Here is a 13298-nt window from a genome sequence, read left to right as displayed (position 1 = left end):
GAGTTAGAGCCTGGTTTGTTCAAACTAAAGCACTTTGCAGGTAGAAACGCTGCTGAAATGGGCTCCATGGGGACCAGGAGTGATGAAGGGGAAGATCAAAACCTGCCTGAATCCCAATGGTGTTTCCCAAGGGAAAATGCTCCCTTTTTGGAGAGTCACAACCAAATTGCTGGAGGATCTGGGGGGGAATATTGGGCTGTTGTAGGGTTTAGGGACTATTAGTGACTATTTAGCCCCATGCACCACGGTTGTTGGGCTCCATCCTCTGGCTCTTTCTCTCCCATAAGGTAAAACTCACCTCTAGAAGAACACCTCTGCATTGCTGAGCCTGGTTTACAGCTGATGTATGAAGGGGTTTTTGCCCCTTCGAGGCTGAGCTCTGCATCCCCAAGGTTATCCCCATCCACTCTTTGCTTTCTCCCCAGCGTTATCCAGCCCATTGAAGCCCATTTATCCCTCCCTGCGCAGGAGAGGGATTCGAGTGACGTTGGCTCCGCCTATCAAAGCTTTATCCATTGGGAAAAGTGAGTCGAGCTCAGCGGGCACAGACGGGAAGAGCGGCACAGGGTGCACGGTAAGGGCAGCTTCCTTGGCATGGAGCTGAGGATGAAAAGAGGAGGAATTGGGTAGAAGCAAGGGGGGAAGTAGAGGTTTTTGGCACGCACTGGAGCTGGAGGTTGGGATGGGGAGAGCAGCCCATGGAGGCACCGCAGCCCGGCTGCTTCAGCAACAGGCTTTTCCCTGGGTTGTGATCCATGTTTGGATGCTGTAGAGGAAATAAAGAGGGGAAAAACAGGAAGGAAAGCAAATCCTCACATCTTAAATTGCACAGAGTTTGCTGCCCAGGTTTGTGGTGTTTCAGAAGCGGCGATGCCGTTGCAAACAGCTGGAAGGCGGATGCACCCTTCTCCAGGCCTTCCTTCCTAACAACCCACATTAACTGGGGACTCAGGGCAGCAAAATGAGGCAAATTAATTAATGAAGCCCTATTTTTATGTTTTCAAAGTCCTGGATTCCAAAGGGGGGGGTTTCAGGCCTGGCACCTTCTAGCAGGGGCCATGGAAGGGAAACGCTGACACAGGGGAGCTGCGGCCAGGGGGGCTCTGCTTGTTCAAAAGGCTTTTGTCAACACAGCTCCTGCTATATCGGGGATGGTTTTGGGGCCTCGATGGCTCAGCAGCTTTGGTACAATGAGCCTGTTTGCTGAGCTGCTGGCTGGGGGTGCTGCAGGGTGGGGGACGGGGTAGGGGGGAATCACAGCGTGATGCTCCTGTGCGCTGAAGAGGGGTGGGAAAACAAAGGTGCAGATTGGGAAGTCACAGAACCATGGAATGGGTTGGGATGAAGGGACCTTAAAGCTCATCCAGCTCCAACCCCTGCCATGGGCAGGGACCCCTTCCACTGGAGCAGCTTGCTCCAAGCCCCTGTGTCCAACCTGGCCTTGAGCACTGCCAGGGATGGGGCAGCCACAGCTTCTCTGGGCACCCTGTGCCAGCGCCTCAGCACCCTCACAGGGAAGAGCTTCTGCCTTATCTCCAACCTGAACTTCCCCTGGTTTGAGTGATACTGCGCTGACAGCGCCCACTCTCAACAGTAATGAAATATATGGTAAATATGTGCAATAATACATTAATTATATTAACTATATTACTGAAAGCTGGGCTGGGGCAGCCTGGAGAAGAGAAGGCTCCTGAAGGGGAGACCTTAGAGCAGCTCCAGTGCCTAAAGGGGCTGCAGGAAACCTGGAGAGGGGCTTGGGACAAGGGCCTGTAGGGACAGGCCAAGGGGAATGGCTTGAACCTGCCCGAGGGGAGACTGAGCTGAGCTCTTAGGCAGAAGCTCTTCCAGATCGGGTTGGAACTGGATGAGCTTTAAGCTCCCTCCCACCCCAAACCGTTCCATGGTTCTATGGTCATGCACTGCGGGCTGGCCCGACCCCATGCTCTGTGTCCCTGCCTGTGCCCCCTCCGCAGGTCGGGCAGGATGAGGCCCCGCGATGCCTGGCGCTGGGCGGCCCTGCTGCTCCTCTTCCTCTTCAGCGACGTCTCCGGCGGCCGCCGCGGCGGGGGGGGCAGAACCGGCTCCCGAAGCGGAGGTGGCGGCGGCGGCAGCGCGGGGCTGCGCGGGGGCTTCCGCGGCGGGGGCAGCCCCGGCCGTGGCTCCAAGGTGGCCGGGGCCATCGCGGCCGGCGCTGCCGCTGGGTACGGGATGGGGCTGCTGGGGCGCCCGCGGCCGTCGCGCCTGGGTCACGGCATCCCCGCAGCGCGGCAGCCCGCGGCCGCCAGTGGGTTCCATGCTCCGGGGTGGCCGGATATGGGTGTGAAGAGGGGACCCCCCAACAGAGCCCATGGGGACCGGCGCGGTGGCATCAGCCCCGTCTTGCTGCTGGCACCCGCGGTCTGCTTCGTGAACCATGGGCTGCAGCGCTGAGCGTGGGCAAGCGGTGACTCCAGCAGGCTGAGCCCGCCGGGGTTCCACATGGCTGCCCTGGGAGATTGGATGTGGCTTGGGGACGTGGAAGAGATGCTCCTTGGTTCCCCCTCTTCGGTGTGATGGGATCCTGCTGGAGCTGGGCATCCATCCCCCTGCCGGTGGGGCCACCTGGATCCTGCAAACCCCCATCTGGGAGAGGACGGACATGGGAAGTCCAACCCTTCACGAATGTGTGGATGTTTGCAGCTGGGAAGATGCTGGATCAGCCCCGCCAGTGCTTGGTTCTAGTTTCTCAGTGCATGGTTTCACTTTCCCCCCAAAAGAGTGCTGGGACTCAGTGCAGGGGAGCGATGTGGGGCTCGAAAATGGACCTGTCTGCCTTGCAATAAAGTTTGGCCTTGAGGCATCCTCTCCTTTTTTTTTAACCAAATCCATCATGTTTAGCACCAGGAGCAACCTGAAGAAGAGCTGCATCTTTGAGGGATGCTTGCAGGGAGGGATTGAGCATGATGCTTGAGAACTGTCATCTCATCCCATCCCGTCTCTCTGGCTTTGATATGATCAAATGACCCAATCTTTAGCCCCCCCTGCCCAAAACACACCCAGCTGTGGGGCTGACCCTCCCTCAGGTGCTTTGTGTTTGGCAGAGAGGATGCAAACCCTCACTGGGCAGAGCTCAAAAGGAGCTGTGAAGGTTGCTTTTACTTCCAGCATCTGCATTTCCTTCTCTAGTCCCTGTCTTGGATGCTTAAACCTTCCCTAAAAGCTGGTTTAGCTGCGGCAGCTCAACCAGTGCCAAGCACAGTATTAGGGATCCCCCCCAACGACCTGTGGGCAGGCACAATCACCAACAGGTAAGACACTCACCTTTAGAGCCTGGATGTCTGTGAGCAGAATGTCTCCCATTGGAATTAGGGGGACTTGGGGGTTATGAATATCCTTATCATGGCATGGTTTGGGTTGGAAAGGACCAATTCCAGCCCATTCTTCACCTCCCCAGGAGAGCAGTTGAGCCAGGTCTTGTACCTACCAAGGGTTAGAAGGAGCCCTGGCTGATGGATGTTCATTTTCTGGGCTCTTATACAACACTTTCCCATATGTTACAGAAGTTGTTTGGTTCCTGAGGGGTTTAACAGCATTTTGGGTGCAGGTGAGCACAGGATTCACACGAGGCTGATGCTCTTATGGCTGTCCAAGTAGCTGTGATCTCTCTGCTGCCTTAGGGACAGCTTTTAGGTTAGACAAATCCAACTCTTCCCATAATGGGCTCACAGGTTATTTCGATGTCTTTGTTTAAAAGCAGCAATGAACCTGGCACAGGCTCCAATCTGCCTTTTCCCACCATGTATTTTGCATCCCTACCTGCCCAGGTTATGCTTCAGTGTCCAGACCTCACCACCAGCATCCTCCACTCATAGCCCTGATGTGCAGCCCGAGCTCAGAAATACCGCAGGGATGATCCCATGCTTCCTACATTACAATCCCGGTTTTCCTTGTTTATTCCCTCCCGCTGGTGTACAACACAGGGCTGGGTTCAGACGGGAGGTGGTGCTGTTCGCTCAGTGATGCAACTCCTCTAATCCCCGACACCGGATCAGACGCAGGGATGAAATCCAACCTGGATGAGGTTTTAGCCCCTTGCTTTGCATGTTAAGCCTCCAAATAACACTATTTGTCCTCCAGCTCACTGCAAACTCTCCAGCTGGGCACCAAAAATCCTCTTTTTGCAGGTTTTTTTCCAGTGAGGAAAAGGTGTTTGCTTGCTCTGCCTGCATGGGGGATGCTTACTTGTGGGGATGAGGGATGCAAAGTGCCCTGGGATGCGCGGTTTGGAGGAGAGTATAAAAACCAACCCCCAAAATGTTATTGCATTTGTGCTTTGGGGTGTATTTATTAGCAGCCTGGTAAATCAGAAGCACTTCCCACCCTCTCCTAGGGCCTGAGGACAGGGCAGGATTTGGAGCATTTGGTTAATTAACACAGAGCAACTAATTTATCTAGCAACAGATCGCTCTTAGAGGAAAAGAGGGCTCCAGGGTTATCGGATCCAACCATCCTTAAAGGACATGAGGATGTGGACCATGTCCAGCTTGGGGGCTTCCAGGGCCAGGAAGGGGCTGGGGGTTGGAGCTGGATGAGCTTTAAAATCCCTTTCAACCCAAGCCAGTCTGGGATTTTATGATCTATGAGAGCTCTAGCTCTCTGTTATGGACCTTTTAGGGTTTCCTCTTTGCGAGCAAGCCACTTGCACACAGGAAGAGCAATCTATTTAGTGCTGAATATCCCTTTTCCTTTATTGTTTTGGGCAAAAGTATGTAAAAGAGTCACATTTGGGGGTTACCTGTGGTACCGCTTAAAGACCACTTCTTCAGCATCCTTGTGGGCAATAAATCACATCCTGCTTAGGCTCAAACCAAACAGGTCTAAGACTTCATCTTGAGCTTAAAATTAAAGCTGAAGGATCCAAACTCTTCCATCCTTTTAATTCTGTTTTTTAACCTATAGTCTAATGCACACAGATGGTTATCTAACGGTGATGCTGGTTTAGGTACCAAGGAGATAGATAGGGAATTCTGGCAGCGTTAAGTAGGGTTTGAGGCTTCACGTGAAGTAGGTTGGGCTTAATGCCATGAAACAGCAAATGTAAAAACTCCTTTATTAGACACAAAATAGATGGGGTAAATACAAGGAATAAATGGGGGTTGGCTTTCTATGGGGAGAAGAAGCCCCTGGCCCCAACCAGTGCATTGGCTTTGGTAGAAACCATTTGTTGGATGGTAGCGATGGCATCAGTAGGAGCAGGGGAGGAGAAAGTTAACTGGAACTGCGGGATTTAGGCCAAATTTGGTGCTGAAAGGGAACAAAGGCGCCCACAAGCAGGGTGAAAAATGCTGCTTCTGTCTGTGTGGAGGGCCGGGAGCTGTTTGCATGAAGGAGGCTGACGTGTGGCTTGGCTTTATCCGTTTTAATTTGTACCAGACGTGGAACACTTAGAAAAGTATCAGAACAGCACATTTCCGACATGCACCGGGATGGGTTTACAAAACAGCCGCGTATCACAAAGTCCGCGTTTACCCCAAAGCCCTGCTTCTCTGGTGAATACCCCGAAAGATCCCTTTCCTATGTGTGTATATATATATATATATATTCATTTAGCTTACACCAAGGCGAAAAAGGAGTTAGGACGGTGTCATTCAGTGCCTTGCAGAAAAATACACAAGAGATACTCAATAGAACTCGCGGTGATGCGTTTGACAAGCGCAACCTTATGGATGCTACAGGTTCTACACAACCCAGCATCGACCTAAACACCAAAAGCAGGAATTTTACCCACAAATTACTTGCAAAATGTGGGGTTTTTTTAAGTATCTCCCATCCCAGGCTTGGTTTTCCCGATGCTGTTTGCTGTAGCCACGTGATTTGGCTGATTTATGTCTCTTGCTATGTGCTTAACCCCCCTAAGCATCTTTTTGGCTGCATTATAACATACTTTAGGTCACGGTACCAAAGTGTGAGTGTGACTTGTCACCCATAGCACATCCACAATAGCTTTATCTTGGGCTGGACCACCTTGGGGCTTTTAGGGGACATTCAGCAGCACTTTTTGCCTTTAGATAGGCTAAGAAAGACAGTGAGGCTCAACCAAAAGCAAAGCGGAGCTGGAAGGGGTCAACCAAAACCTGGCCAAGGGCTTCAGCCTTGCTGCGGAGGAAAACAACCAAAAATCACTTTATTTCTGTGTGTTGCTGCAGGGGTATTTGCAGCATGCAAGGTGCGGAGCGGGCAGGTCCGTATGTACATAAGGAATGGCGGGGTTTGGGATTAAAAGGTGGGAATTGCAACCTGGTAGCTTGTTGCTTGAAAACCCCATAGCTGACCCTCCTAAACCCACTGTGGGGTATAGATGGGTGCAACGCCATGGGTGCCTCAGGGAAAGGGGTCTTTGTGGCAGTGGGATTAAGGGGATTAGATAAAACCCTGCTTGTTAGCAAAGAGGATGTTCGGAAGCGCCCTTGCAGAGACGCCAAGGACCAGGTGAACTCCTCTCTGCCCAGTCCCTCTCAGGATGGCCCTGAGGAGGAGGAGGTGGTGAAGGCCTTTTCTTTGGGCATCCAGCTCCATCACTGTCCTGCCACGCCAGGGTGGAGAAGGAAAGCTTCATCCGGTTGCCTAACCCAGAGGTGATGGGGAGCATTGGTGCCCGTGTGCCCCAAGGGCTCTTCACCAAAGATGACCTTAAGCAAGAATAGGGGAGTTCGGGGGTCCCCAAAGGGACACAGGTGACATCTCGAAGCTGCGGGGTGCATCAGTGCATGAGGAAGAAGGTGAGGAGGAGGAGGGCGGCGAGGGAGGCATCGGCGAGATGCAGCCGGATGCCGGAGGCCAGGCGGTACTCGCGGTACTGCTGGATGCACATCTCCCGGATCACCTTGGTCACCACCTTGGTCTCCAGCTCCGCCTCCGTTTGGTTGGTCGCTGACCCAGCCTCCGAGGCGTTCTTCTTGACAGCGGGCCCGATGTTGTATTCGGTCACGGTGATGTTAAAGCAGTCGGCGACAAAGACATCCTGAGACACGGGGCTGCTGTAATCCCGGTAGTACACCTGGTTGGGGTAGCGCGCCGAGTTCTCGTTCCACCACCGGTACTCATCGGGGCTATCAAAGCGGTAGTGCATCCCCGACATGACCCGTCCCATGGCATAGCCCCCCAGCCCTCCCACCACAGCACCCGCTGCCGCCGCCCCGGCCACATGCTTCAGGTTGGTCTTGGATTTGGGGGGTTTCCATGGCTTTTGGTTGTAGTAGCTTCCTCCGCTCGATGGGTTGTAACCCTGGCCCCAGCCCTGGTTGTGGGGGTAGCCGGGGTTGTGGGGGTACCCTGGGTTGTGGGGGTAGCCCGGGTTGTGGGGGTACCCTGGGTTGTGGGGGTAGCCAGGCTGCCGGGGGTAGCTGGGCTGGCGATGGCTCCCCGTGCCCCAACCACCGCCACTGGGTTTCGTTTTGCCCTTCTTGGAGAAGGCAACGTCGGTCCAGGAGCCGAGGAGCAGGAACACCAGGTAGGAGGTGATGAGGAGCCTGGCCATGGCTGTGGACACAAGGACAGGCAGCGTTACGGGCAGGAGGCAGAGACCCTCCTGTGAGCATCACAGGCTTGAGGCTCCCTTGCTTGTGCTTCAGATAAAACGCATATTGTTCCATTTAATCCAGTTGCAGGATAAAGAGCTTTGGGTTTAAAAGTGTATTTATCGTTTGCAACCACCTCTGGTTTTATGTATATACATATATAAAGTATTCTATATATAATACAATACTTATATAAGGTATTATATATAATCACAGAACAGTTTGGGTTAGAAAGGACCTTAAGATCATCCAGGTCCCACCCCCTGCCACAGGTAGGGACACCTCAAACTAGAGCAGCTTTCTCCAAGCCCTGTCCAACATGGCCTTGAACACTGCCAGGGATGGAACATTCACACACACACACACACACATATATATACATATATATACACACACACACACACACACATATATACACGCACATATATATATGTATGTATGTATCCCCAACCTCCCAACACATCCTCTCCTAGTAACGACAGTTTTAAAGTAGTGGAAGAAAAGCTTTTGGGAGAAATACTTCACTTGGTTGAGAGGTAAAAAATCCACTTATTAAAGCCTAAATCTTCAATTAACTATTAAATCCTAAACTTCAATCCTCCCCTATCCAATTGGATAACTGAGATTTCTGTTGTCTAAGAACAGATTCATCCCAACCTCCAAGCTTTAGGGCACCGCAAGGAAGGCAGCCCCCAGCTTAGCCTTGGAGGGTTGTTCTTTTGTTCCCTAAAGAATGAAATCCAGCATGTTTTCCCCAAATCCCTGTTTATGTGTAACAGACCTTAACCGAAGAACAGCAGGGTTTGAGTTTAATGTGTTGACGAGTACATGCTTACTCAGCGTTTTGGTGCTGGCATCCCACGGGCATGCCAGGCATCTCCTACATTAGCTGGTGGGCTGACAAGGATGCAGTCTGATTTCAATGAGTCGTTTCTCTCCCTGTGGATAATCCCGCCTGTATAATTCACACCAGGCCTGCAAATCCTTTGGAAGCACCTTTGGAAAATACCTCTCAAGCTGCAAATTCCCCTCAGATTCCTCCCAACCACACCAAGGAGCACTGAATTACTGTCACCCTCATGCTTAATATGTGAGTCCAGTGATAGCAAAAGGGTTTTGTGTCCTGCCTGAGGCTGAGGAACCCCTTATAAACCCTCCTGTGTATGCCAGGATGCATGGAGAGCAAAGCATTCCCTAGCATAGTGCGGGTTGGCATTCTGCAGCATCCTTGGATGCTTCGGATGTGCTTTCTGGCTCATGTTACAGCACGAGACAATCAAGGGTTGGGTCCTGAGTGGGGTTTTTCTGCAGTAACTAATGGACCAGCTTCTTGAAGAGTCACCACTCAACCCAGAGATGAGTTTAATGCGGATGTGAGAGGATGGTCTCTTGTGAGATAGTGCCCTTAACGGCATAAACAGGCAGAATAAGCCCCTGCTTAAGCCAGAACCTCTTCTGTTTCACCTTTGCTATGGTTTTATAGTCCCTAAAAAGCAAATTATTGCATTCAGATAAAAATGCTTTTTTTTTCTCCCCAAAAATCTGTTCTTATGGCAGGAAGTGTTTGAACGAGGGTCTTTTAATGTCGGTGTTTTGATTGAGTTCGTTATCAAGAGGCTTAATTAAAAGAGCATCATCCCTTGTGATGGGGAGGAAAGCCAGGCTCACACTGCCTGCTCACAGGAGTTTTGGGTGCAAAACCCACCCACTTCCAAGCAGGTTTTCTCCTCCTATCTCCCCTACAGCAACCACCCATTGGGAGCCAGGATGCCAAAAGACATTGCAAAATCTGGGATGGGCGAAGGCTTTTTGGACACTCACCAAAATAATAGGGAATGGGGGGAGGAAAAGCAGCAAACTGGCCAATTTTTGATGTTTGTTTGAGTCCCTGCAGTGAGTAAGGGGGAAAAATGAAGCCCTGGTTATGGCAAAGCCCTGGAGGATACTCCAAGCCTGGCAGCACCGACCTGTTCTCTAATGGTCCTTAACAGAGATGAGCCCTGATGAACAGGGCAAAAACTCATTTGGGTTTGCACTGCTGATGACTGCGCTGAGCTTTGCCCTGGCTACATGGGGTCACTTATACAACCCCCTGTGCATGATGGGGTACCAGGGAGCTGCTTCCTCGGGCTCAGAGCTCCGTATTTACAGCGTGATCATTGTATTACTATTGAATCCTATTATCAAATGGCTTCGCAGGGTGGTTTTGCCCATCTCTTTTTACCTTTCCCCCCCCCAGTTTTCCCCTCTCTGCAATGAGAAATCGATTCAGGTGATTCATATGGGACCGATTTATGCCTCGGAGAACCAGAGGAAGCCCAGAGCTCCTTCAGGGCAGAGAGGGAAGCGGAAAATGGAGGGTGCGAGGAGCGATCGCAAGCAGCAATTACATGCGCAGGGCTAGCAAGGAAGAGGCTTGCGGTTGGGAGGGGAAAACCAGCACCCTGGTGCCAAAACAACAGCGGAAATAACCTTGTTAAGGTGCCCGGGGTGGGGGTAGAAATGAAGGGAAGGTGGGAAGATGCTCGGGAATGGGGGCATCCGGACCCTCCTGGTGATGCTGGGAAGCTCCGGGTTTATGGGGGGGGGGGGGAGAAACCAGGGCTGGGGCTATGGGGAAGGGGGGGTGAAGGCTGGCACATTTCTAGGCTTGAAAAATCCCCATTCCCCTTTTGTTATTTAACCCCCTAATAACGGGGGGGGAAATGGTCCTGGGCAAGTGGGAGCCATAGGGAAGAACAAACCCCTCCGGATAGCTCTGGGAAAGGGAGCAAGAAGCGAGGTCTCACCAGCGTCAGCTTTGAATCAGCCCTGAGTAAACAAGCCCCAGCGGAGCTCCATCTGTTAAGGAGGACGCTGCCTTCAGAGCCTATTTATAGGCAGGGAGAGGAGGCAGCCCCAATTCCCTGCGGGGTTAAAACCTCCCTCACCTCTGGCTTTATCCCCCACCAAAAGCCCCCTTTTCCCCGGCACTCACCGCCTGCGAGCCCGTTGCTTGCTCGGTTCGCGGTGATTCAGCCTCAAACACAGGGCTACGGGGAGGAATAAATAGCGAGAGGGAGGAGCTGGCTCCTGCGCAGCCCAGCGCTGCACGGCCCGGCCAGCATCCATCCGCCTTCCCTAGGGAACACCGCAGCTGGCACTGGGGGTCACCCCACATCAGCCCTCCCGGCAGGTATGGGCAGGGGAGGCAATGCCGGCGACCAAAGGGGTGGCTGGAAAACGGAAAACCCCTTGGATGGTTTATCCAAGGAATATCAATGGGATCAGGAGGGTTTGGGAATCTCTGGGTGGAGGCTTTGGGAGAGGAAAGGATGCAGTTGGCAACTGCAGCTCCAAATCTGTTGTGCTGTGAAAGAGATGCTCTGTGTGTTGATGGATAGGAGATTCAACCAGGTTCAGCTGTACAGGGGAAAGGATGGATCTGCCTTCCAAGTTTGTGTCACTCCAGGGGAGTAAAACTCCCTCCTGTGTAAACTGGTTGTGCTTTATGTTGAGGTGCCCCAGTATTTAATAGGGGAACACCACAGAAGGCAATTAATAATGATATGGGATGCTCATGGCAAGCTGGGGTTTTTTAGCACCCTGTTTTGAAGGGTATGTGTGGCTGCAGAGACCTAAAGGGGATGGGGAGTTTTCCCACCCTTTAGGGTTAGGATGGGCTATAGGAAACAGGTCCATGGTGGTTGGGAGATGCAAATAAAGCTTGAAACTAATTGCATTGGGACTCACTTTGGCCTGGCCACGCAATATAGCCAAAAAACCCTCCTGAGGTTTTGCTGCCTGGAATAGCCAGGTACCACTGTCCTGGTGGTGCTCCCATCCCTGGACCACAGAGCACATCTGGCCATAAAGAGGATTTCCACCCTGCTGCTCCATGTGCTTGTTTATCCGTCTGGCTGGATTATGCTAACATCATCATCACAACAGTATCTGTCTGGTAGGGAAATGGGTTGTGAATATTCATTTCTGGTGGGGAAAATGAACTAAAAAGAGCAGAATTAAGGTCAGCCAGCCTGGAGAAACTCTTCCCTACGACACAGGTATGTTTATTCCCAATGGCAGATGGCTCCTGATTCCCTGGTTTTAAATACTCTCCACTGGGTTATTTAAAACCCAAAGCTAGGAGAAGAAAAGAACACAGCACCGGGAATGGGATGGGTTAGGATTAATTCATCCATGGCTTCTAAAAATCAGGATTTTTTCCATAATAATGTATTTCAGAGGAAGTTTTGGTCTTGTTTGGGGAAATACTGAAGCTCTGTTGGATCTCAGCTGCAAATGGAGCAGGAAAAGCCTATTGACTATTAAGTCTTAATTCCTTATGGAAGTTAGCAGTGCTAAAACCACTCAAACCAGTATATCCACAGCATCCATTTAACATATCCACGTGCCATGTGGATCTCAGGGTAAGACTTCTCCCATCAGGAAGACAAGAGCTGCATTGATCTCCAACGGAGGTTTGGCCTTTCTCCATCCTCAGCCCAAGCAGCGGCAGGGGACAGAGGAAATAATGCACCACTAAGTGCAATGGGGGCTCGTGCCAGGTTAGAAAGCATTAATGGGATGGGGTTTTCTCGTAACAGTTGGGAAGTGCTGACTTTGGCTTCATGATGAGCAGGGAAAGGACCCAGCTTCGCCTGACCCCGCTTCATTGCTTCTCATTGATTTTGGTTTGCTTTAATTCATGCTAAATGCTTGTATTCACAGAGCTCTGGGCTTGGAGAGAGAGTTCAATGCAGCTCGTAAAGGCAGGGCAAGGCATTGAAATGCTTTGGGGGGGATTCAGTGCCGTTTTGGGGTAAGCTGGGGGGGTTTGGAGGTAGGGATGAAGTCCCACAGCCCATCCCCATCCTGCTGTCACTCCCTGGGGCTGGCAAAACCTGGGCTCCAGGGACAGGTACCACTCCATCAGGCTCTGTTGTCCTGTGTCAGGGTGTCATTAACAACCTGAAGCCTCATCAGGGTATTTCACATTTCCTCGGCTGACAAGGGCTTCGTCACAGTCCTTACATGGGATAAAGCCACGCTGGGGCTCGCAGCACTACAGGCCCCATAAAGCACAGCTCCCCTTTGAGAGAAATGGCATTTTGGGCCCATTTTGGGTAGCAGCAGGGGTTTTCTGTGTGTTTTCCAGAGAAACCTTCACCCACGCCGTTATTCTGTGCTGAAGTGCAGGAACACACAACCATCAGGAGCGTTCCTCCTTCACTCCTAGCAATTGTGAGGTTCCCTGTGAAAAGGGAAAGATGAAGAGGATAAAAGGACTCTATAAACCTTTAGCCTTTTGCTGTGATGGAAACAGGCCAGGAGGCACAAGTCCCAGCAATTCCTTAGTCCTGGAGGCACATAAGGGCATGAGGAATGCGCCAGGAGAGCAACCACCCCATGGGGAAAAGCGAGCAACCCCAAGCAAACAATCCCGGCTTTCCATGCGGCATCCCAAGAGGGATTTGCTTTTGGGCCAGAGGGAAGTTCTAAAGCCAAAGGGTGGAAAGCTGGCAGGGAAAAACTGAATCAGTGTGTGGCTGCTCTAGGAAATGGGGCTCACTGCAGCCATGGTGCTGGGCATGAGCCTGTCCCCCCTGTATTGATCTGCTTTCCTCAATAGTGATGTCTTTGATGTATGGGCAGATGTGACACTGGGTCCTGCACACATCTGTCTGATCCAGTGAGGGACAACTGAAAGGTGGTTTTGGGGAGAGAAAGCAGTGAATAAGACAAGTGTTTTTCTTGTTGCAT

At 51.7% G+C, this 13298-nt stretch overlaps 1 protein-coding gene across 1 annotated transcript; it reads right to left on the bottom strand.

Annotated features, from left to right (window-relative positions):
• Positions 1–5383: 5383 nt before the first annotated feature.
• Positions 5384–7542, bottom strand: PRNP (prion protein (Kanno blood group)). The gene has a single exon (XM_061348191.1). It carries the CDS (start codon positions 7514–7516, stop codon positions 6740–6742), a length of 777 nt encoding a protein of 258 aa, XP_061204175.1. The 5' UTR covers positions 7517–7542; the 3' UTR covers positions 5384–6739.
• Positions 7543–13298: the final 5756 nt, after the last annotated feature.

The sequence above is a fragment of the Neopsephotus bourkii genome, unplaced genomic scaffold (assembly GCF_033783945.1).
Source record: "Neopsephotus bourkii isolate Nb327-2 ecotype Australia unplaced genomic scaffold, CSIRO-AGI_Nbou_v1 NB_346, whole genome shotgun sequence".
NCBI classification, from domain to species: Eukaryota; Metazoa; Chordata; class Aves; order Psittaciformes; family Psittacidae; genus Neopsephotus; species Neopsephotus bourkii.
Note: the sequence above shows the minus strand (reverse complement) of the source record. Positions and strands in the feature narration are given on the sequence as shown.